The 21897-nt window shown below is 46.7% G+C and overlaps 1 protein-coding gene across 2 annotated transcripts in view; it reads right to left on the bottom strand.

The window, feature by feature from the left end:
- CCDC102A (coiled-coil domain containing 102A) overlaps positions 1–21897 on the bottom strand; it is a 129846-nt gene that overhangs the window by 33315 nt on the left and 74634 nt on the right. For both annotated transcript variants that reach the window (XM_029608927.1, XM_029608928.1), the window contains exon 4: positions 11834–11942. In XM_029608927.1, the coding sequence (XP_029464787.1) occupies positions 11834–11942 (109 nt within the window). The remainder of the gene's footprint in view (positions 1–11833; positions 11943–21897) is intronic.

Genomic DNA, 21897 nt, shown 5'->3' with positions numbered 1-21897 from the left:
AGAGCTGTAAGTATGCCCACTAATAAAAAAAAAAAGGCCTCCCTTGATGAGGGTGTGAAGCCCTATTGGATCTCTGCTAAGAAGACCGTACCATCCAACCATGTCCCCGAAGAGGAAGGGAGGAAGAAAGGAGAACCGCGGCACCAATCTAGTATAAGCCACTAGAAACATCACCCAGATAATTTGGTGAGGAGTTGGGAAGTGCTATCCAGGGAACTGAGGAAGTTGGAGAAACAGTTAAGAAGTCTACTCAAGACATCTGAATTAAGGTATAAGACATGGGATTTTGAATTATGCCATCTACACCAGCTTCAAAACTGCCTCTGAAATTAGAATGGGATATGGAAATGAGCGATTAGCTAATGTCATCATTACAGAGGAACAGATTTCTTGGAAGAAGAATATGTAGTGGACAGCATTGTACATTGTCATTCACTTCAGTTTTAAATCAATTATCAGTAAAATTATTTAGGAACCTCATCCAGAATCCAGGGTGCTTATTACTCTGGATTGTAAAGACTGCTAGAACAATGTTCAGGGCCTTGGAGAGTAATTCTGGAAAGAGAGTGGGTTAATGTAAGATATCAAAACATTCTTTTTTAGGGGAAAATTATTGAGCAAGAATTCTGCAATCAGCTTAACAACTAGCTTGAAGAGATCAATTGGTTGTCCATGTCAATCCATATTCAGACAGAATCAGTCCTTGCTAGATGATCTGCTTAGAAATCACAATAATGGCCTAGCGTCTATCCTGATGCTACTAGACTTCTCAGCTATATTCGACATTGTGGATCACACTGTCCTCCTTTCACAGCTCACTGAAGCCAGAATGAGCAGACATGTACTAGCCTGGTTCAAATTCTGTCTATTAGACAGGCAACAATCAGTACAGTTCACAGACCCTTTATCCCCACCTACCCTACAAGATCTCCCCTGTGCTATTCAACATTGACCTGAAGACACTAGCTCAGATGATTAGGTACTTTAACTTAAAATTCTACATCTATGCGGACAATGTTCAGATCCTTCCACCAATAGATCCAGACCAATCAACAATAGGCACAAAATTAATCTCTTGCCAAACAGCCATTCAGGAGTGATAAAAAATTAACAAAATCCACTTAAATGTAAACAAAAATAAAATCTTATGGATTCAAAGCTCAAGCAAGCAGATCTCCAAATTCACAATCCTTTTTGGGAACTATGAACTACCCCTTAAAACACAGGTCAGAAACCTGGCGTTTCTGTTGCACTCTACACAGACTATGTGTAAGGTTCATGAGGAGTCCTGAACCCTCAGCCCTAAAAATATGGGGCTGAAGTTCTAGCAGAGAGCTACCTGATTAGTAGAAACAGAGAGAGAGCGGCTAGTACTGTTGATCTTTAGGTATTCATGGGTGGAATTATGAGAAAGGAGCTTGTCATTGATCTGCAGGTAGACCCACCCTGCCTACGCAGCTGCTTTTAAGTGATAGCCAGTAGGGCTGGCACAACCTTGTTCGTTTTGTAGAAAACAGGGTCTGAGCTGCGTCACACTAGATACACAGGGATGTGCTGGACCTTCCCCTCTGCCGATCTGGTAAGAGAATCCACATTACCGGAGTATTTTGTTTTGTTTTCTGCAACCTATAAGTCAGGAAACTCATGTTATGTTTGAACTTCTGTTGCTACTATTAAATCTTATTGAAAAGTGTGAGTGTTGCGTGGTATTTGAACCAGACCCTGACACTATGTGAACCCAGGTCCAGGCAATATTTAAAAACTGCCCCATCCACATGCCCCAAAAGAAAAACTCTGACCTTTCATTAAAAAGATAAATGTGAACTCAGTGGTCTATGCTGTGATCATCTTAAGACCGGACTTCCGCAACACACTATATAATGGTCTGATCTCTAAGTATATACTCAAACTCTAGCTTATTCAAAGCCTTGAAGTTTGATTGCTAGAGGGCTGTAATATATGGATTCACATCAAACCTATTCTAAACTTCACTAACTTCCAGTCCTCTATGCGGCCAAATTCAAAATCCTGACTCTAACCTTCAAGGCCTCAGAGGAAAAAGTCCACAGTACCTCAAGGACTTATCTGGCCAGGTCATCACGATCCTCTCAAGGAGCTTCAAAATCACACTCTCAATGAAAGGCATTAAAAAATTCGACACCCAATAATGGGCCTTCTTAGGAGCAGCCCCCAAACTCAGGAACTCTCTTCCAGAGCATCTTCGTTATTTGCACGACTACCGACAACTTAGGAAGCATATGAAGGCCTGGCTCTTCTGCCAAGCTTTCAAAGAGTTAGATCAATAACCAGATACCCCGCCGAAGAGAAGAATTCCAAGACACACAGCACACCAACCCTGATTCTTCCTCAGTAATTAGGCATAGAGGCAGGCTGTAGTGTAACTGAAGGAGGAACTGGGTTCCAACAAACCAGCAGAGGTGTGCAGATCACCTAAAAACAACATCTGCATAATAAGTTCCAAGTTACATTTTGTTATCTTACTGGACAATGGTAACTTCAGACAGTACTCACCCTAGCAAAAGTTACCTAACAGAAAACATGGTACAAGGGCTCCCTCTGGTGGATTTTAGCTGTTATTTCCATTTTGCTTCATTTCTATAGGGATATTATAGGGATTCTCCATGAGCAAACAAGTTTACCCACAGAGAAAGCCTCTTCAAAATTGCCTTCCCCCCTGTGTAGGGAAAAGTACACGCCACAGGCATCCTAAGGATGTATGCAGACTCTGCTTCCGGCAGAAAAACTTGGTCACTTAAGTGGTTCCACCAGAAACTCTGAGCTCTCTTAGTATCCTCGGATTGGCCTCTTTCAGTTTTGCCAGTTGCTCACAAAGCCTCTCCTTTGTAAATGATGGCATCTGTACCCTTGCCAAGCAGCAGTGCTCCTTCTCCAGTAAACACTGAACAGAACCATTTGTTTAATATTTCTGTGTTTTCCTTGTCTCTCCACATATTGCTCCTCGTCTCCTTTCAATCTTGCAATGTCACTTCTGGCCTTCTTCCTTTCTATGATGTACCTGAAAAATGTTTTGTCACCCCGCTTTAACTCTTTTGCAGTCTTTTCTTCCACTCATACCTTTGCCATCTGATTTCTCTCCCGGTCTCTTTCAGCTTTACCAGCTTCCCTGTGCTTTTCTTTTTGAGTTTCTCTGATCTTTTTGCCCTTATTTTTTCAGCCACTCTTTAGAGAACCAGATTGGGTTCCTTATCCTCTTACTTTGATTTACTTTCCTTACATAACAATTTGCTCTCATTATTATAGCTCCTTTAGTTTAGCCTGCTGTTCTTCCACTTCACCTATCTCCTCTAAGCAAACCTCAAGGTACTGTCCCATTGTATCAAAGTCAGTATTTTGGAAATGCAGGACTGAGCTTCATGTGAGCAGTAAGGGAACCTGAAATTCTTCCGACATTGGATCCCAACAGGAGAGTAACGCTCTCTGTAACGGCCACATATCAGCAAACGCCCATGGGACCAACTCCAAAGTGGACACCATGGAGCCGAGGACCTGCAAATAGTCCTAGACCTTGGGGAGAGGAACCGACAAGAGGTGATGAACTTGCTGCATCGATTTCACAATCCGCTCTTCCTGGAGGAATATCTTGCCCACACGGGTGTCGAACCTTGCCCCCAAGAAGTCCAGTACTTGAGATGGAAGAAGGCGACTCTTGGCCTGACTGACGACCCATCCGAGGGACTCCAGAAGACACACAACTTTGGCGACCGCCATCTCGCATAGGACTTTCGACTTCGCCCAAATGAGCCAGTCATCCAGGTACAGGTGAACCAGTACTCCTTCCCGCCCAAGAGCTGTCGCCACCACCACCATCACCTTAGTGAAAGTGCAGGGAGCAGTAGCAAGACCAAACAGGAGGGCACAGAACTGGAAATGCATTCCGAGGATCATGAAGTGAAGAAACCTCTGGTGATCCCTGCGGATAGCGATGTGTAAATACGCTTCTGTTAAATCCAGGGAAGCCAAGAACTCCCCACTGCGGACCACCTCAATGACCGAACGCAGGGTCTCCATCCGGAAATGCAGCACCTTGAGGGCCTCGTTCACCTTTTTTCAGGTCCAGGATCGGATGGAAGGAGTCTTCCTTCTTCGGGACCACAAAATAGATGGAATAACGCCCCATCTTCCACTCCGCCTGGGGAATGTGAATGATGGCCCCTAGGCACTGCAGTCAGTGAAGAGTTTGGCGAGCAATCTGTTCTTTCAAGTGGGAGCTGCATGGGGAGATCATAAACAGATCGTGGAGAGGCCTAGCAAATTCTAACGTGTAGCCGTGTTCTATGATGCTTACAACCCATTGGTTGGAGGTTATTGATCCATTCCTCATAAAATAGGGATGGTTGTCCGCCTACCACAGGAACCAAGGAATGGGCCAACCAAATCTCATTGAGAGGAGTTGGATCCCAGGGGTGCTTGACTGGCCCCATCTCGAGAGGGTCTATGGCCATGAAAGGAATGAGACCAGGATTGAGACCTCCCAGAAATCTGCCTCTGACCCGAAGCCGAAGCCCTGCTCTGCCGGAATCGTCTTTGCCCCCGAAAATGGGAGAGGGTCGGAATGAAACCTTTAAATGACTTAGGTTTATCTTCCAGAAGCTTGTGCACTTTGTTGTCACCCAGAGACCTGATCAGCTGCTCCAAGTCTTCGCCAAAGAGAAACTTGCCCTTAAAAGGGAGAGCACTCAACTGGGCCTTAGAGGAATCGTCAGCAAACCAGTTGCGTAACCATAAGAGCCTCCTCGCTGAAACCGCGGACACCATGGTCCTGGAGGAGGTTCGCAGAAGATCATATAAGGCAGCAGCCCCATACACCACCGCCGCCTCCAAGCGTTCTGCCTGTGCTGATTCCTGAGGTGGAAGGTCTTTGGTACTTAGCAACTGCTGGACCTAGCAGAGGCCTGCCCGGAGCATGAAACTACTACAGACAGCAGCCCGGATACCAAGCACTGAAACTTCAAATATCCACTTCAGATGGACCTCAAGTTTCCTATCCTGGAGATCCTTAAGGGCCGCTGCTCCTGCAACCGGAATAGAGGTTCGCTTCATGACAGCTGACACAGAGGCACCCACTTTAGGAAACTTCAAAAGCTCCAAAGTTAACTCGGGCAAAGGATAAAGCTTGTCCATAGCCCAGCCCACTTGCAGGCCCGATTCTGGAGCAACCCACTCCCGGACCATCAACTGCTGAACCATGGGATGAAAAGGAAAAGTCTTGGCTGGGCTATGTAACCCTGCCAGGACCGAATCCACCGAATCCTGGATAGAGACCTCCTGAGGGAACTCCACGCTGAGCTCTGATAAGACATACGGGATGAGAGGATCCAATTCCTCCCTGTGGAACAGGCGAACGCCTTCTCTGGCTCCTCGTCTGGGTCTGCCCTAGAAGGGGCGGGGGAGTTGAGGGAGGGTCAGGAAGACCGACGCCCGAAGCATCCTGAACAGGGCACCTGTCACCAGGAAGAGTGGAGCCCCGCAACTTCCTGATCCTGAGGGACCTCTGGGACTCCAGGCGCCTGGGAACTTTCTTGGGAGGCTCCTCTGGCTGTCCCTGTGGTGATCCATCACCCTGCTGTGATTGAGAAGCCAGGTAAGCTTTGTGCATCAAAAACTCAAAGTCCGGGAAAAAAGCAGCTGGGCCTCCCACCTCTCCCTCCAGACGATCGGGCTCGATGTCTGAGATATCCTGGAGCGAATCCAGAGGGCCCTCAGGACTGCCTTGAGCTGGAGACAGGTCAAGCAGGAGATCCTCTCCTTCCGCTGCTTTAGCCTGTATGTCAGCATAGGATTTCAAGATGGCTGCTGTTCCTGCGCTCCGCGGGAACGGGTTGGCCTGCCCCTCGTGGATGGTAATTCGCTTACCCGCACCGTGGGACTTTGAAATGGACCCCGGCATCGCCCCCGAAGAACCCTCCCCACAGGGGAGGGACCGAACCACCAGTAATCACCCCTGGCGCCGTACCAGAAAGGGGAGCCCTGCGGGGTAACCAATCCCAGCTCCATAAGACCTGCTACCAGGGAGGATGGTCCCCCCTAGGACCTGCCTACTCCCTGGAAGGTATCACCCTGATTGTCCTGCTTTATCTTTTTTTTGTTTTTTTGTTGGATTTTTTGAAACTAAAGAGTTGTTTCAAGACCGCAGGTTTTGCACCGCAGGTTTTGCACCTCCATCTGCTGGAGACAGAGAAATACTAAAGAGATGCAGGTGGCACACCAGGTTAAGCGGGGGTGCTCTTCAAGTTTTTCTCTGCCTCTATCTGCTGGAAGGGAGGCAAAATCCAGCAGTCTGGACTGATCTAGGCACGTACAGGGAATGAGCCATGCTGTCTGGTGATCGCTGGTGCTCAAACAGGCATCTACCTGGGCATTAAAGACACTATCGTCATTTGCATCAGATCTAGTTTCACCCTGCCCCTCATGAGTTCTATCATCATTTGTTCGAGTATAACCTCTTGAGGAGCATCCATGATATCTTTACTTCTTAATGATTTTACAGACAGAATATTCCAATCCACATTCAGCAGGCTAAAGTCGCCAACCAGCATCATCTCCCTCTTCATGCCCACTTTTTGGATGTCTTCAGCTAGATCTCTGGCCCGTTCCTCCGATTGAGTCGAGGTCTGTAGACCTCATCAGTGTCTATGGAAGTGTCATCAGCTCCTTGTAAGGTGGCCAACAGCACCTCCTCCTTTCCTCATGCCCCAGGATTTCTGTTGCTTTAATATTACTTTTGACATAAAGAGTTACTCCTCCCTCAATTTTATCATCTCTAACATTCCTAAATTGATTATAGCCTAGTATGGCCATATCCCATTCATAGGGCTCACTGAATCACGTTTCTGCTTCCAGGTCTTTTGTGTGTGTGTGTGTGTAACACAGATGTTGTATAGTGCTATTTGTAACATTGTTTGCATTATGAGTGTACGTAATACTAGTGGTGCTCTTTTCTACAGACGAACAACTGGTATAGTGCAGCTAACAGATACATCTGTGTGGTGATGCTGTGGTGCACACTCACAGATGTTATTATAACACTGCATTATGTCAGTCGCTGATACTCAGAGTCAGTTAGTAGTAGTTATCCCTCCTCGGCACTCAGCATCATTCAACTCAGAGTCCTCCAGCAACAGCAGAAGTGGTGACCTCGGGCTCTGATGCTATATTCAACAGGGTGGAGGTGTGGAACTGCAAAACAACAACGTGCTTGACCAGGAACAAATATGCACCCCATCCTGGCTAACCACATTTCTGCACCCCCAGATTCGCTGCTCTATGGAGAGCTGGCTGCGTGCAGCCACACATTTCTTGCCATCCACACTGGCACCAATGCATGGAACAATGGATGTGGATTCTGTATTGCTATCTTAATCCAAGGCCTCCTATTTGTTTCTCATTGTGTGCCTTGTCTATCTGTCTTGATTAGATTGTAAGCTCCAAGAAGCAGGGCCTGTCCATTATGTGTCTCTGTATAGCACTGTGTATATCTGGTATACATTATATAAATCAGGATAGCAATAATGATAAATGTTGTACAGGGGGAGGGGAGGAGCAAAGCAGCACCTTGAACAATGCTTCCACTAATATCTGATGCTTAATTTGAACCTGCTGATGGTGGGCTTAGCAATAGACTAGGGAATTGCTGCCTGATGAAGGAAATTACTGGTGACATGCCTAGGGCCATGTCCTCTTTCCCCCAACAGAGGTAGCAACACACTCTTCAGTGAACACTCTGCGGGCTGCTATCCTAAAACCGACCTCTAGGCAGGATTTTCCAGCAGCTGGCAGGTATGGGACTAGCTCTTCTCTCTCCCCTGCCACCTCATCCCCCTCTCCTCATCTTGCACCAGTGCAGCTGGTTGGGCCTTCCAGCCCGGCCCAGTGGCCTCTCCCTCTTTCACTTGCAATAGCAAATCCCAGGCTTGGGGTGGTGCTTGCTTGATGATGGCAAAAGTCATAACTGATCAAGGGAAAATTGTTGTGGGCCCTCCTGCTCCTCGGCACTGCTGGCACTACTCCCTTCCTCTAACTCCTTGAAGTTTTCTAATCAAAACATCTACTAGATAAATGAAGCTTGACCGATGTGCCGCAAATGCGCAGTAGAGAGCAAGTCTACCGCGCATGCGCGGGAAGCACATCGGTCAGAGCTTGCCTGTAACAAAAATGGCGCGGCGAGGAGCAATAGTGGCGGCGGCGCATGCGAGGGAGGGAGGGAGGGACCTCCCCCAGAGATCTTCCGTCTGCGCCATCCGAAGGGGTTGTGAATGAGCTGAGAGAGGGGGAGTAACTGAGGGGAGGGGGGGAGGGAGGAGAGAGTGAGGGGAGGGAGGAGAGAGTGACTGAGGGGAGGGGGGAGGGAGGAGAGAGTGAGGGGAGGGAGGAGAGAGTGACTGAGGGGAGGGGGTAGGGGAGACTAGAGGGGGAGGAAGAATGAGGGGGAGAGGAGGGAGGGGAGAATGAGGGATAAGGAAATGGACCGAAAAAAAAAATGTTAATGTAGCCCGTTGTTACGGGCTTAACGGCTAGTCATAAAATAAATACTAAACAGTAGAGATACAAAGCAATAAGCTCACACATTAAAAAAACTGCAATTAACAAAAAAACTTCTCTCTCACTCACTTTTGTCTCTAGCTCTCTCTCCTGCTTCTCTCCACAAATTTCTCACAAACCCTATAAATACTTCTTGAAAACAGCCCCCTTTATAATGTCGGTGTTAAACCTGTTGACAGCCTTTCACCAAACCTTTTAGCTGGGAGTTCTTGCCTGAATGTTTGTCATATCTGGAAATCTAATGAATTATCAGACTTAGTTCAAATGTAACAAATTTTCTCACTTCTTTTTGTAGCAAGCTACTATAAACCAAGTTAATGCCCCCACGAGTGTATCATGTGTTGAAGCCTTACAATGTGGACTGAGCTGCATCTGGATTTGAGTGATGAGTTTTGGACCTGTCAAAAAAGGTTTTCAATCCTGCAGAAGCTGCAAGCCACCACAGCCAAGGTGAAGGAATATAAAAATATGTCAAAACCCGTGTGCTCTCCTGTGAATGATAAATGCTCTGCAAGAACCAGCATCTAGCACTCATAGTGTTAACAAGTTAGGAAAAAAAGACTGTACTGTTTAGCCTATCCAGAGAACAGCAATACATAGCCTGCAGAGGAGGAAGCAAAAGGAACACTGGAAGATCATTTAAGGTAGGAAAGGCGCAATCTGGCTGGCTCTGTCTGTGTGTGAGGGGTGGGGACAGCCAGAGGTTGCAGCCAGGAAGAGAGAAGTAAATCTGGCAGTCCTGCAATCAGTTCTTCACCTAAGCAGCTAATTATCGCAAGGGAGAGAAAAAAGTCTGGCTCTGAGGAAATAGAGAGACAGACAGCTGTTCTTGCTTCATAGCTGAGCTACATGTAAAATCCCACCAAGGGAGAGAGGTGCCAGGAGCTGAGTGAGAGACTTCCTTTCCAGAGATATCTAAGCCCAGGAGCACATGGCTGGATCCTCCTCCTAAGAGACAGAATTAAGTAATCTAAACTTTGCACAGAGAGTATCTTAGCAGAAAAGGGAGAAGGTTTATTTCCTCGCCTTTTATCACAAATTCAGTATCTCTTCTTAATTGCTTCAGGTTTTCAGCCAAACTCAAGCATAAACCCTAGCTGGCAGATACATCCACATGAGATAGGGCTGGCAAAAAGAAGCTGATGGACCGTGGTCTTTCTGTAAGAGACTGAAACTAGGCCCGCTTTCTGTTTAGTACCAAGTAAACCATTTGGGGAAGCTCCCCAGGAGAGAGAGAGACCTTTCACACACTGCAGTGCTCATCTATTTGGTTTGTTATTTAGCCAGCTCCACCAACAAGAGGGACTTCATTTTTTTTATTTTTTTTTCCACACAATTTTGTGTTTGGGACAGGGTGCACCTTTTACAAACTTGTTAACATTGGGGTGGATCTTTCTCACACACACACCCACCCACACGCCCCTTTTTTTATCTGGTCTGGGAAGCCTCAAGTGAGAGGTTATTTGGGAAGGGCACAGAATTGTGGTATCAGGGTGACTGGGACTTTGTCTCATCCTCCACTCAGGCTAAAAACCCAAAGATAAATCATTTTGGTAAATATAATTTCTCATGTGGTACTCACTAGTCTGGACCAAAAGGGGCCACTTTTTTTTAATCAGTCAAATTTGTTGGACCATTTTTTTTAAATTCACGTATCCTTACTCGAGATGGATGCCCTCCTTGCATTTCACCTCCCCTTCTATTGTCTCATTTCCATATGTAGCCCAGAGTATATTACTGGGATTTGATCTAAGATATGGGATGGTTAGAAAGCTCCCAAAGCTGTCTTGGAGTTGTCTGCATGGTAGTAAGTGACCTAGTGGGCGAAGGGTAGATAGCTTAATAGTTTATGCTAAGTGAAGTGCAGAGGTGGATCAACCTGCAGAAAGGGGGCTGGCGGGATCCGAGAGAACTTATTCTAGCATGTCGGAAGTTAGGATTCAGAAAGAGAGGGGGTGGCTGGATAGTGGCAGTCTACTTAAGGAACTGGTCAGACAGATCAGGAGCGACCCAGCAGAGGCAGCTAGAAAAGAGGACAGCATGCCTGAGAAGCTCTGGAAGGAGTGGCAGCTTGGAAGGAAAGTGAGAATACCGCTATGAAACAGAAGAAGGAGATATCAAAGAGGACACTAGGGTCGGCAAAATACTGGGGCCCTACAAACTATAAATCAAGGGGGAAGTGGCATGGGTGCTCTGAAATGGGACATCATAGAAGATCAAAAAGCAGATGCCTCCACCGTGTTAATTTGTTGGGACAAGAAAGAGGTCTTTGCTGTTTCTAGGATGATGGCCAAGACAGAAGAAACTACTAGATTTGCATTGGACGGTAGGGGACAAGTACAGAAGCTTTGTACAACCCTGCTATTAATCAAGTTGACTTAGGGAATGGCCTCTGCTATTACTGGCATCAGTAGCATGATATCTTCTTAATGTTTGGGTAATTGCCAGGTTCATGTGGCCTGGTTTGACCTCTGTTGGAAACAGGATGCTGGGCTTGATGGACTCTTGGTCTGACCCAGCATGGCAATTTCTTATGTTCTTAGAGGCAGGGGGAATTGGCAAAAGCCAAGAAAAGACTGGGTGATAGTACCTATGTGAAGTAGGGTGCCCCAGAAACTGGCTAGAAGCTAAATAGTGGAAATAGTTTGCGTGGAGCAAACTGAAGATGGTCCTGATTAAGTATACAGTTCTTGTGTGGAATATATATATTTTCTACCACAATAAACAGCCATGTGGAATGCTAATGTTTTAGGGTAAATTTTCAAATGTTTACCTTTGTAGCTAAAATAAGACGTTATGGGGGTAGCTTAGCTAAATCCACATAAGCAGATTTTCATCCACCTAAAGTATGCATGCTCTTTCACAGCTCACATACATTTAACTGCATTAACAAGACATATTCCAGGGCATTTCAAGGGCATGGTTGAAAACTACATGTGTAGCTAACGCACACAGTTTTCACCTACATTTGATATAAGTTGACGTATGTGCGTACTTTTACCTGCATAACAACCCAATGTTCAAATCAGGTACTTTGAGTTTGAATATCAAGCTGGTTCATATGGGCTAAGGAGTCTGCAGGTAGTGTTGTTACAGGCCCGATTTAAAATTTAACACTTTGTGTCTGGTGTAGTTGGGGGCCTGCAACAGCCAACTCCACTCGCAATCCAGCTCAGCATGCTTTTCAACCACTATGGACAGGAAATCAACCCAGACTCTCATGGGGGTGTCTTCCCCTCTTGCTGGCACTCACCTGCTTGAGCACCTCTTGTCTGGATTTATTCAGCTCTTCATATTTTATTTTCCACTGAGCAATCTCAGTCTCCAATTTCTCAATGTTTTTACTCAGGGTCATTTTATCCCTGGAAATGTGCAGAGCAACAATGAGATTAGAACAGCGATAGCCAAGATTTTGGTTCCCTTATGTACGAGCACCTTATATGACATGGTAAATGAAAGCAGATAAAGACCAAAAGGCCCCCCCATCCAGTCCGCCCAGCAGCGATTTCATGCACATTTACGCAAAGCAGATCAAATTCCCACATGGAACCCATCCCCCTGACCCACTGGGTCCCCTTTAGAGATGCAACTGCTCGCTCCGTGCAGGTTTCCCTCGTGCCACCCAGCAAGCACAGTGCAGCCTTATCACTGGTTCCCTGGGCTGCAGCCATCACTCAATGAAAGCTACACATTTCCTTCACTACCATTCTCTTGGCACTATCCCATGCTTTGTTCAAATTTGCCATTGTCCTTGTCATCCCCACCTCCTGCAGGAAAGCATTCCAGGCATCCGCCACCCTCTCCGTGAAAAAAGACCTCCTGACGCTGTTCCTGAATCGAACCCCTGGGAGGTTCATGTTGTGAACTCTAGTTCTGCACCTTCCGTTCCATTAAAAAAGCCTGTCTTGCTGTGCATTAATAGCGTTCAGGTACAGTAGATACCATGCATCATTCAAGTGTAAGCATTCTAAGACAACAACCTTAGAATACAGCACCTTCCTCGAGTCTTCTCCTAGAAGGCTGACCTACGGCTCCCTCAGTATTGCACCTCCATGTCCACTGTCCACGGAGCTCGCACGCTCTGCCTGGACTGGAAGCCATCCAGGGCAGGCACCTGCTAACTCCTGCAGCTGTCTGTCTTTCTGTACCTCATCAACCCGTCGGCCTGTGCCCTGCGCCCTGTGGTAGCAGGTTATCAATAATAAAACTCTTCTTATACTAAAAAAAAGACTATTCTTTTCAAATGCCTATTACAAATGGCTTTCAAAAGGTGCTTTGCGTATTATTTAAACATAAAAAAACAGAGTTGGATTTTAACCTAAAACAGTGCATTTGTGATGTTTCCAGATTTTTGCCCTGTGCTTTCTATGACTGCTGACATTTTGAGCGCAATAAGGGCCCCCAGTTTTACACGTTTGATTGTCTATGCTGTTTTTTACAAAATCATATTCAAATAAATTCAAAACCTGCACTTTTCCACATCTATTTCTTCATTATGGTTCTTTGGGGGTAGACAACTGCACATAAGGACCAATGTAAATGCTTCACAAAATTGAGAACAAGTGTTACTTTTCTGTTTACATTATTTTTTTTAAATGTTGTAATTATAATTCAGTTTACTCAAAACTTTCTGCGGGCCAAGCTCACACCCAACACACTTTACAACAGGCCCAATACCATATACAGAGAATAACAATACAAACCAGCACATACAAAAGCATCAGAAAATATAAACACAAAACACAATATAAATCCTTAAAACAGCTTGCCCCCCTCCCTTCCACACACACACACTTTCACTAGGGAGCTAGAACAGGCAAAACGTCAAAATTACTCTCCCTCCCCAACTCACACCTAACCTAATGAAGCATATTCCCTTCCCAATCTCCCAACTCAGCTGGCGTCTAAGCACTGCAAACTGCCCAATCCCTCTCACAGCTACTGGTTCCCAGTGATGTGGGGGCTCATAGGCCCTCAGTGCCAGTGAAACCCTTTTTGACATGTCACATATGAAGTCGTTCATTACTCCTGTACTCCTGGGTTTCTGATGTTTGATCATAAGCAGTTTCGTAATTACCAGCCACACTTGCTTTTCCTAGACAAAAAGACTCCATAAGTTAGATAAAAAGATGCTGAGATCCAAGGCTTTAGAACTTTTTTCTAATTGATATGAGGTTATTTTATATTCCATCTAAGAACAGGGATGAGGCTAACTGACATTTCATCTAAGATTATAGGAAATGTTCTTAGAACAAGCACAAGATTGCTAATGCTGGCAAATTCCAAGAAAACATTTACATGTGAGACGAGAATTAATTAACTTGGAGCACTGAATGGCTGTATGGTAAGCAAATTACCATACAACCATTCAGATTATTCGTTTATAACAGAAAGTCAATCATAGAAATTTTGACAATTATGTAACCTAGTTTAGGGGTTAGAAATATACAACATATAATTCTGTGTTATCAGTAAAATCATTTGAGAGGGAGTTTATGCTAGTGTCTTGCCTGGCACTCTTCCTCTCCATAAGGTACCTTATTATTTAATGTCTAAGATTTATATTATTTTATAGCATTTAATAAAACACTTTTCTCTACAGCTAGTGGCTTTAAGCATTCTTATTTTCAATGAACCACAACACCAGGAACAAAGATGTGCACACAGAGTGGAAGAGTAGCCTAGTAGTTAGAGCAGTGGGTTGGATAAGTCATCCATTAAAGGGATTTTTTAAATCGTAGCTTCTGTGAGATCAATATTCAGCCATTGTCTGGCTAGCAAAGTTACAGGGGAAAGGTCAGGTCGACACTATTTTTATAAATGGCATTGACAGGCCTTGAGCTAGGGGGTGCTCTGGTCCCTCACTGTCTATCAATGATTACAATTAAAGGTGTGGGGGGAGGGGGAAGGCTATCTGCTCCCCCCCCCCCCAGACTACCAGAGTTATGTTTTGGGAGTTGGGGGGGATTACAACCCCAGAGATATTAAATTATTTGGAGGGGGAGATGGGAAAGGGATGAGGAAATCGTGGAGGGGGCCCAAAAGTCAAAGGGGCACTTTTGTTGAATAAGGAGGAGTGGTGGGGGAATGGAGTGAGCTGTCACCGTAAAGTTTCTCTTTTTTTTTTTTTTTTGGGGGGCCAGGGTCACCTCAGAAGGCAGTGGGGAGGGGGCAGACAGATGTCTCCAAAGACCCCCCCCCAAGGGATGGTTTTTGCCTCCTTGGCCCTTTAATTTTCCCACAGGTCCATTGAAATCCATGTTAGCATCCAGATACTCCCTCAGGAAAATATCTACACCTCCCTTAAATGCACTAAAATAACGGGGTTAACTTGTTTTGTAAATCAGCCACATTATCTTATTATCATAGGCTTGCCTATGCATAAGCTGCTTTGCATGCATTAGGCAATTTTATGCATGCAAACACATACAAAGCCGCTTATTTCCATAAAGGGAGGAAACATTCAAGTTTATCGTGCAATATCAAATGATAGTGCCATGATGTGACAATATTGCATTACAAACTATTCAAGAAATTTTCCCACTCAAAGTAGGTTTCTAGATAAACATATCAAACACATTAAACCTACCCAATCGTTAAATTTATTGTAATGGATTTAACCTGCCTTTAATATTCAAACTAAAAAAGTTTTGGATGTGCATGGTGATAGTTTCATATAAATACTATTTATAGGTACTTTCCCGGTTACCCAGTAGTAAGAATGGTATAATCACCAACACACCACCAGCCACATTATATTATTTATATACTGCAGTGCCAATAAATATTGTATCTAGAAACTTTGACTGGCACACTGAGAATGTCCAACATACCACTATCCACGCTAGGTCTTTCTTCAGTCTCGTAAGTAGAATATGAAAAAATAAAACAACAGACTACAGGATCCCAACTTCACGGGATGGCAGGTGGGTTTCCTGAGGACTAACATCCTACTGTCCTAGAAGAACACCTGTTATAGGTAAGAAACTTCACTTTCTCGTAGGACAAGCAGGATGGTAGTCCTCACATGTGGGTGAATCCCTAACTGTAGGCTGGCCCCCAAAAATATTGGGACCAACAGACACCAAACAAGTGCCAACGGGCACAACAACAGAGGTGCTGTTGTTAACAGCGGGGACAGTCTGAACTCAAACCAGGGGCCTTTGGTAGGAAGAGTTGGGTTTATAACTGAAAGAGGTTCCTGATGACAGACCAACAGAATCTGCTATCTTGGCGTCCATCCCTGTCCAGACAATAGTGAGCTACGAAGGTTTGGAAAGAACTCCATGTTGCAGCCTTGCAGATCTCTCCCATTGGAACTGCATGCAGGTGAGCCATCAAAGTCGCCATGGCTCTAACAGAATGAGCTGTGACATGGCCCCCCCAGTTGCAGTCCTGCCTGGACACAGCAGAAGGAAATGCAGTCTGCTAATGAGGTGGAGAGAGAGTCTGCTTAGCAACAGCCACCCCCAGCCTATTAGAGTCAAAAGAGACGAAGAGCTGGGTGGACTGTCTGTGGCTTGCCATTCGGTTCAGGTAGAAGGCTAAGGCCCTCTTTCAATCGAGTAATGCAGTGCCCTTTCCCCTTGGCTAGAATGAGGCCTAGGGAAGAAAGTAGGCAGGAAGATGGATTGGTTAAGATGGAAATCTGTTAACACCTTCGGCAAGAACTTAGGGTGCATACACAGAACCACCCAGTCATGGAAGAATCTTGTGTAGGATGGATAAGTCACTAAGGCAGCGCTTCTCAACCGGTGTGTCGCGACACACCAGTGTGTCGCCAAGCACCGGCAGGTGTATCACGTGCTCCCGGTCTCTCCCGCTGCTCTTCCTTCCCTGCTGTCAGCACGTTCAAGCCCAGTGGGAATGGCAGCGGTGCTAGAAGAAGCTGTGGCACCTGCGACTGGCCTTTCCTTCTTCCTGCGCCTGCCACCCCCCCCCCCCCACTCCATGACCCAGAACAGGAAGTGATACACAGTGCAGTGCGCGGGAAGTAGAAAGAGCTGTGCCGCGTAGAAAAGTAGCAGCGGCGGCAGCAACATCACCCCCGAGCAATCAAAGCAGCCGGTAATCGGGAAAGGAGACAGCAGCATGAGCCTCCCGTGGCCGATGGGATTCTTCTTTCTTGGCCTGCGGGGGCTGCTGCAGCTACCATTTGAGCTCGGGGGGGGGGGGGGGGGAGAGAGGAAGTGAGTGAGAGAAAGAGAGAGAAGCAGCCAGCCTGCCTGTGTGTAAGTGAGAGAATGTGTGTGTGATTGAGAGCCTGTGTGTAAGTGAGTGAATGTATTTGATTGAGAGCATGTATGTGATTGAGAGAAACTGGTCAGAGAGCTGATGTGTGTGTATATGTGAGAGACAATGAAAGTGACTACTCAGGGAGGTGACTGATGTGTGTGTGAGAGAGAGAAAAAGCATGGAAGTGAGAAATCTGGGTATGTGAGAAACCATGGGAGTAAGAAGCCTGGTGTTGTGGGTGTGTGTGTGAAAGAAAGCATGGGAGTGAGAAGCCTGATTATGAGAGAGAGAGCATGGGAGTGGGAAGCCTGTGTGTGTGTGCCTGCATGAGAGAGAGAGACTGGTTGGTAAGGTGAAGGTGTGTGTGAGAGAAAGAGACTGGTGTGTGTGTAACAGAGAGAAAGTGATTATGGGAATGAGAAGCCTGTGCATGTGAAGAGAGTGAGCAAGGGAGTGAGAAACCTGGGTGTGTGTGAGACACAGCATGGGAGGGAGAAGCCTGTATAAGTAAGAGAGAACAGTGGGAAGCCTGTGTGTGTATGCATGAGAGAGATCAGGTGATGTGTGTGTGTGTGTGAGAGAGAAAGAGAGAGAGAGAGAGAGAGAAAGAAAGTGATTATGGGAATGAGAAGCCTGTGCATGTGAAGAGTGAGCATGGGAGTGAGAAACCTGGGTGTGTGTGAGACACAACATGGGAGTGAGAAGCCAGTATATCTGAAAGAGAACATGGGAGTGGGAAGCCTGTGTGTGTGTGTGTGTGTGTGTGTGTGTTTGTGTGAGAGAGAGAAAAAAAGTGATTATGGGAATGAGAAGCCTGTGCATATGGAGAGAACAAGCATGGGAGTGAGAGACTGGTGAGTGTGTGTGTGTGTGACAGAGAAAGTGATTATGAGAGTGAAAAGCCCGTATATGTAAGTAGAACACGGGAGTGGGAAGCCTGTGTGTGTATGGCATGAGAGAAACTGTTCAGGAAGGTGACTGGTGTGTGTGTCAAAGACTGTTTGGGAGATGATTGGTGTGTAAGAGACTGAAACTGGTCATGGAGGCATGACTGGTATGGTGTGTGTGTGTGAGAGACATGGGCCTAAGGAAGAGTACCATGAGTATAGAGCTTAGCCTCTACTGCTGCTTCTGGTGTGTGCTATGGCCTGCATGGAAGAGGACAGGAGTAGGAGAGCTGCTGGAGGGGGTAAGTAAAGGTGGCTTTTTAAGTTTATTTTTCTTGATTGACTGCCATTTTAATGATTTAATATTATGTGATGTGTCTGCTTTTTTGAAATATTTTATTGGTGTTTGGAGAATTTTTAATAATATTTATGAGGTTTTTAATTGTTGATGTTATTCTGTTCATATCTGTTTTGAAACATTTATCTGCTTATTAGTATAGTTTTACAATTATTTCTGTGTGGGGATCTATAGCTGCTTGCTAGTTCTGTTTTCCTAATAAGTGGTGTATTGGTTTTTAGGGCCTAATTTAATATTTGTAGTGTTGCCTTTTCATAGATAGGGTTGCTCCTGTTTGAGTGTATTCCATAATACAGGTGTAACTGTGTGCGGATTAGTTTATGTGCATTACTACAGATGCTGGGAGTATGTTAGGTCGGTTCTGTGTCTGTTACCGAGATGAGATATTTTACTAGCATGTAAGCGTTTGTATCAGTCTTATTTGTTGTGTTTTCTCAAGAGGACATGCATTGGTGGTAAACTGCTGTCTTTTCATAAGTAGGGCTATTGAGCCTGGAAATAGGAGGAGTTTGAGTTGCTGTTACTGAGATGACACCAGAACCAGAATATCTTTTTTATAGGGGTGAGTTGTATGGGGAATGTCATAATTCTGCTTTACATCCATTATTGTGGGTCGGGGGGGGTTCCCCTGGATGCAAACTGTACTTTTACAACGAGCCCTGTGACGATCATGGGTCAGTGTGTCATGCATGTGAGAACCATCTGTCAGGTGTGACCCGACAGAAAAAAGGTTGAGAACCACTGCACTAAGGCATGTAATTCACTGACTCTGCGTGCTGACATGATCGCTACCAAGAATATGACCTTCCAGGATAAAAACTTGAGGGTAGAGGAGTGTAGCGTTTTAAACGGTGGTTTCATCAACAGGGCCAACACGACGTTGAGGTCCCAAGAAACTGCAAGGGGCCTCAGGGAAGGCCTCACCTGAATCAACCCACGCATGAATTGCCCTACTATGGGTTGCACGGAGATGGGCAAACCATATGCTGCCTTGTGGTAAGTGCCTATGGCACTTAGATGTACCTGAACGGAGTTGGTTTTAAGCCCAGCTTCTGAGAAATGCAGTAGGTAATCCACAAGTTGCTGGACAGGGCAGGAGAAGGGGGTCGAGGTCCTTCTGCTCATACCAGATGGTAAACCTCCATTTTGAAGCATAAAACTTCCTGGTGGAAGGCTTCCTTGAAGCCACCAGGACTTGGGACACCTCCTCTGAAAGGTCAAGAGGCTACAAGATCACTCAACAGGGCCTGGAGGTTGGGGTGATGAAGCCTGCCCTGATTCTGCATGAGAAGGTCTGGGACAGTTGCCAGATGGAGTGGGTCCTCCTGAGAGAGATCCCGCAGGAGCGGGAACCAAATCTGACTCGGCCAATGGGGGGCTATGAGGATCATAGTCCCCCTGTCCTGGCAAAACTTCAAGAGAGTCCTCGATACCAACGGAAGTGGAGGATACACGTACAGGAGGCCTGTCCCCCTGTGAAGGACAAAGGCGTCCATGGCTGGTTGGCCATCCAACCTGGTAAGGGAGCAGTACCAGGGAACCTTCCAGTTGCAGGGGGAGTCAAATAGATCCACGTCCGGGGTCCCCCAGATGCGGAAGATCTGATCTGCCACCTCTTGCTTGAAGGACCACTCGTGGGGGTCTGAAAGTTTGGCTCAACCTGACTGCCAGGGCATTCTCTGCACTGGCCAAGTACATGGCCCAGAGCAGCATTCCCTGAGTCAGTGCTCAGGCCCAGATCTGTACTGCCCTCTGGCAGAGGAGGAAGGATCTGGTGTCTCCCTGCTAGTTGATATACCACAAAGCTACTTGATTTGTCGGATCGGATGAGGACCACTCTATTGCCTAGCCGATCCCGGAAGGCCAACCGAGCATACTGGATCACCCGTAGCTCCAAGAAGTTGATCTGACACAGAGCTTCTTGGGTGGTCCAGAGGTCCTGGGTGTGGAGGCCTTCCAGATGGGCCCCTCAACCCAGGTGAGACGCATCTGTGGTTAGCAAAATCTGGGTGGGAGGAGCCTGAAAGGGAATGCCCTGCTCCAGATTGGAAGGAATTCTCCAACCAAGACAGGGAGCTCTGAGAGAGGGGGAGATATGGATGTGAACCTGAAGGCTTTGGGTAGCCTGGTGCCACAGAGATTGCAGGGACCCCCGGGCTCGACGCATACAGAGACAGGCAAAGGAGGTGACATGGATGGTCGTGGCCATGTGCCGCAGAAACTGCAGTATACGCCGTGCTGACACCATCCGGCGTCTCTGGATTTCCTCTGCCAGGGACATCAATGTGCCTACCCTATCACTTAGCAAAAAAGCCTTCGCCTGTGTCACATCCAAAATGGCTCCTATGAAATCCAGCCGTGACGACGGATGGAGATGGATCTTTGGGTAATTGTTCAGGAACCCAAGGGACTCCAGAACCTGAATGGTCCGGTGAAGCGACTGCAAAGCCCCCACCTGGGTGCTGCTCTTGACCAGCCAGTCAACCAGGTATGAAAAGACCTGGATTCTCTGCTGGCGTAAATAGGCCCCGACCATAGCCAGACACTTTGTGAAGACCCAAGGTGTGGAGGCTAGGCCGAACAGAAGAACGAGGTATTGAAAATGCCAATGACCTACTTCGTGTGACCTGGGAAGATTCTGATGTGGGCACAGGTGTCTTGTAGATCGAGGAAGCAAAGCCAGTCCCCTATTTGCAGGAGAGGAATCAGGATGCCCAAGGATACCATCTTGAACTTTTCTCTTTTGAGAAATCTGTTCAATGCTCGCAGATCGAGAATGGGACAGAGGCATCCTGTTCTCTTTGGAATCAAAAAATAACGGGAATAAAACCCCTGACCCCGCTGGTCCCGAGGAACAGGCTCCACAGCCCTGGCCATTAAAAGAGCTGAGAGCTCTTCTAGGAGCAGCTCTGGATGTGCAACGGGATCCCACAGTGGACATGGGGGCAAGTCCGGCGGAACCTCCACGAGGTTCAGCCTGTACCTGTGTCAGATGATAGTTAGGACCCATTGGTCCGAAGTCACAGATGGCCATCGATCCACAAAAAAACAGAGGAGGCCCCCAACCGGTGGGCCCTCTGGTCTTGGTCTTGGCTGAAACACTTGGCTTGTGCTCCCTTGCAGCCAGTCAAAACCCCATTGTATGGCTAGCCTGGGGCAGTAGCTGAGGCTTGGGGCCCTGCTGCTGTTGGGACCTGCCCCTAGTACTGACCTGCTGCAGGCAGGAGCGAGGGGCAGGAAGATAGTACTTTCTCAGCCTGTAAAAGGCATCCTCGGCCCCGGTCTTGAGGACTTCTTGGAAGAGGACGGGGAAGCTGAGTCACCGGCCGACAGATGCTGGAGGGTCTCATGGTGATCCTTCAGCTGTGCAACCACATCCTTCACCTTGTCACCAAAAAGGTTATCCCAGTACAAGGTATATTCGCCAGTCTTTCCTGAACCTTAGAATGAAAGTCCGAGGCACAGAGCCAAGCGAGACGCCTGGCAGAAATACCGGCAGCCACAACCTGGCCTGCCATTTCAAAGACATCATAGGTAGCCCGCACTTCGTGCTTCCCACACTCAAAGCCCTTCTGAACAATAGACATAAGGGTCTCTTGGGGCTGTTGTGCGAGCCATCTGCAGCTTTCTGTACTTGCTTCCAGAGATTACGGGTATATTGGGTCATGTACAAAAGGAAGGAGGCAATATGAGCTATCAACATGGAGCCCTGAAACTCCCTCCTACCCATGGCATCCCACACCCTATGCTCTTTACCAGGGAGAGCAGAGGCAAGAGTATTCGGCCTCTTCGCCTTCTTTAGCGCAGACTCCACCACCACTGACTGGTGGGGATGCT

This window comes from Rhinatrema bivittatum, chromosome 7 (assembly GCF_901001135.1).
Source record: "Rhinatrema bivittatum chromosome 7, aRhiBiv1.1, whole genome shotgun sequence".
In the NCBI taxonomy this organism is placed as follows: Eukaryota; Metazoa; Chordata; class Amphibia; order Gymnophiona; family Rhinatrematidae; genus Rhinatrema; species Rhinatrema bivittatum.
Note: the sequence above shows the minus strand (reverse complement) of the source record. Positions and strands in the feature narration are given on the sequence as shown.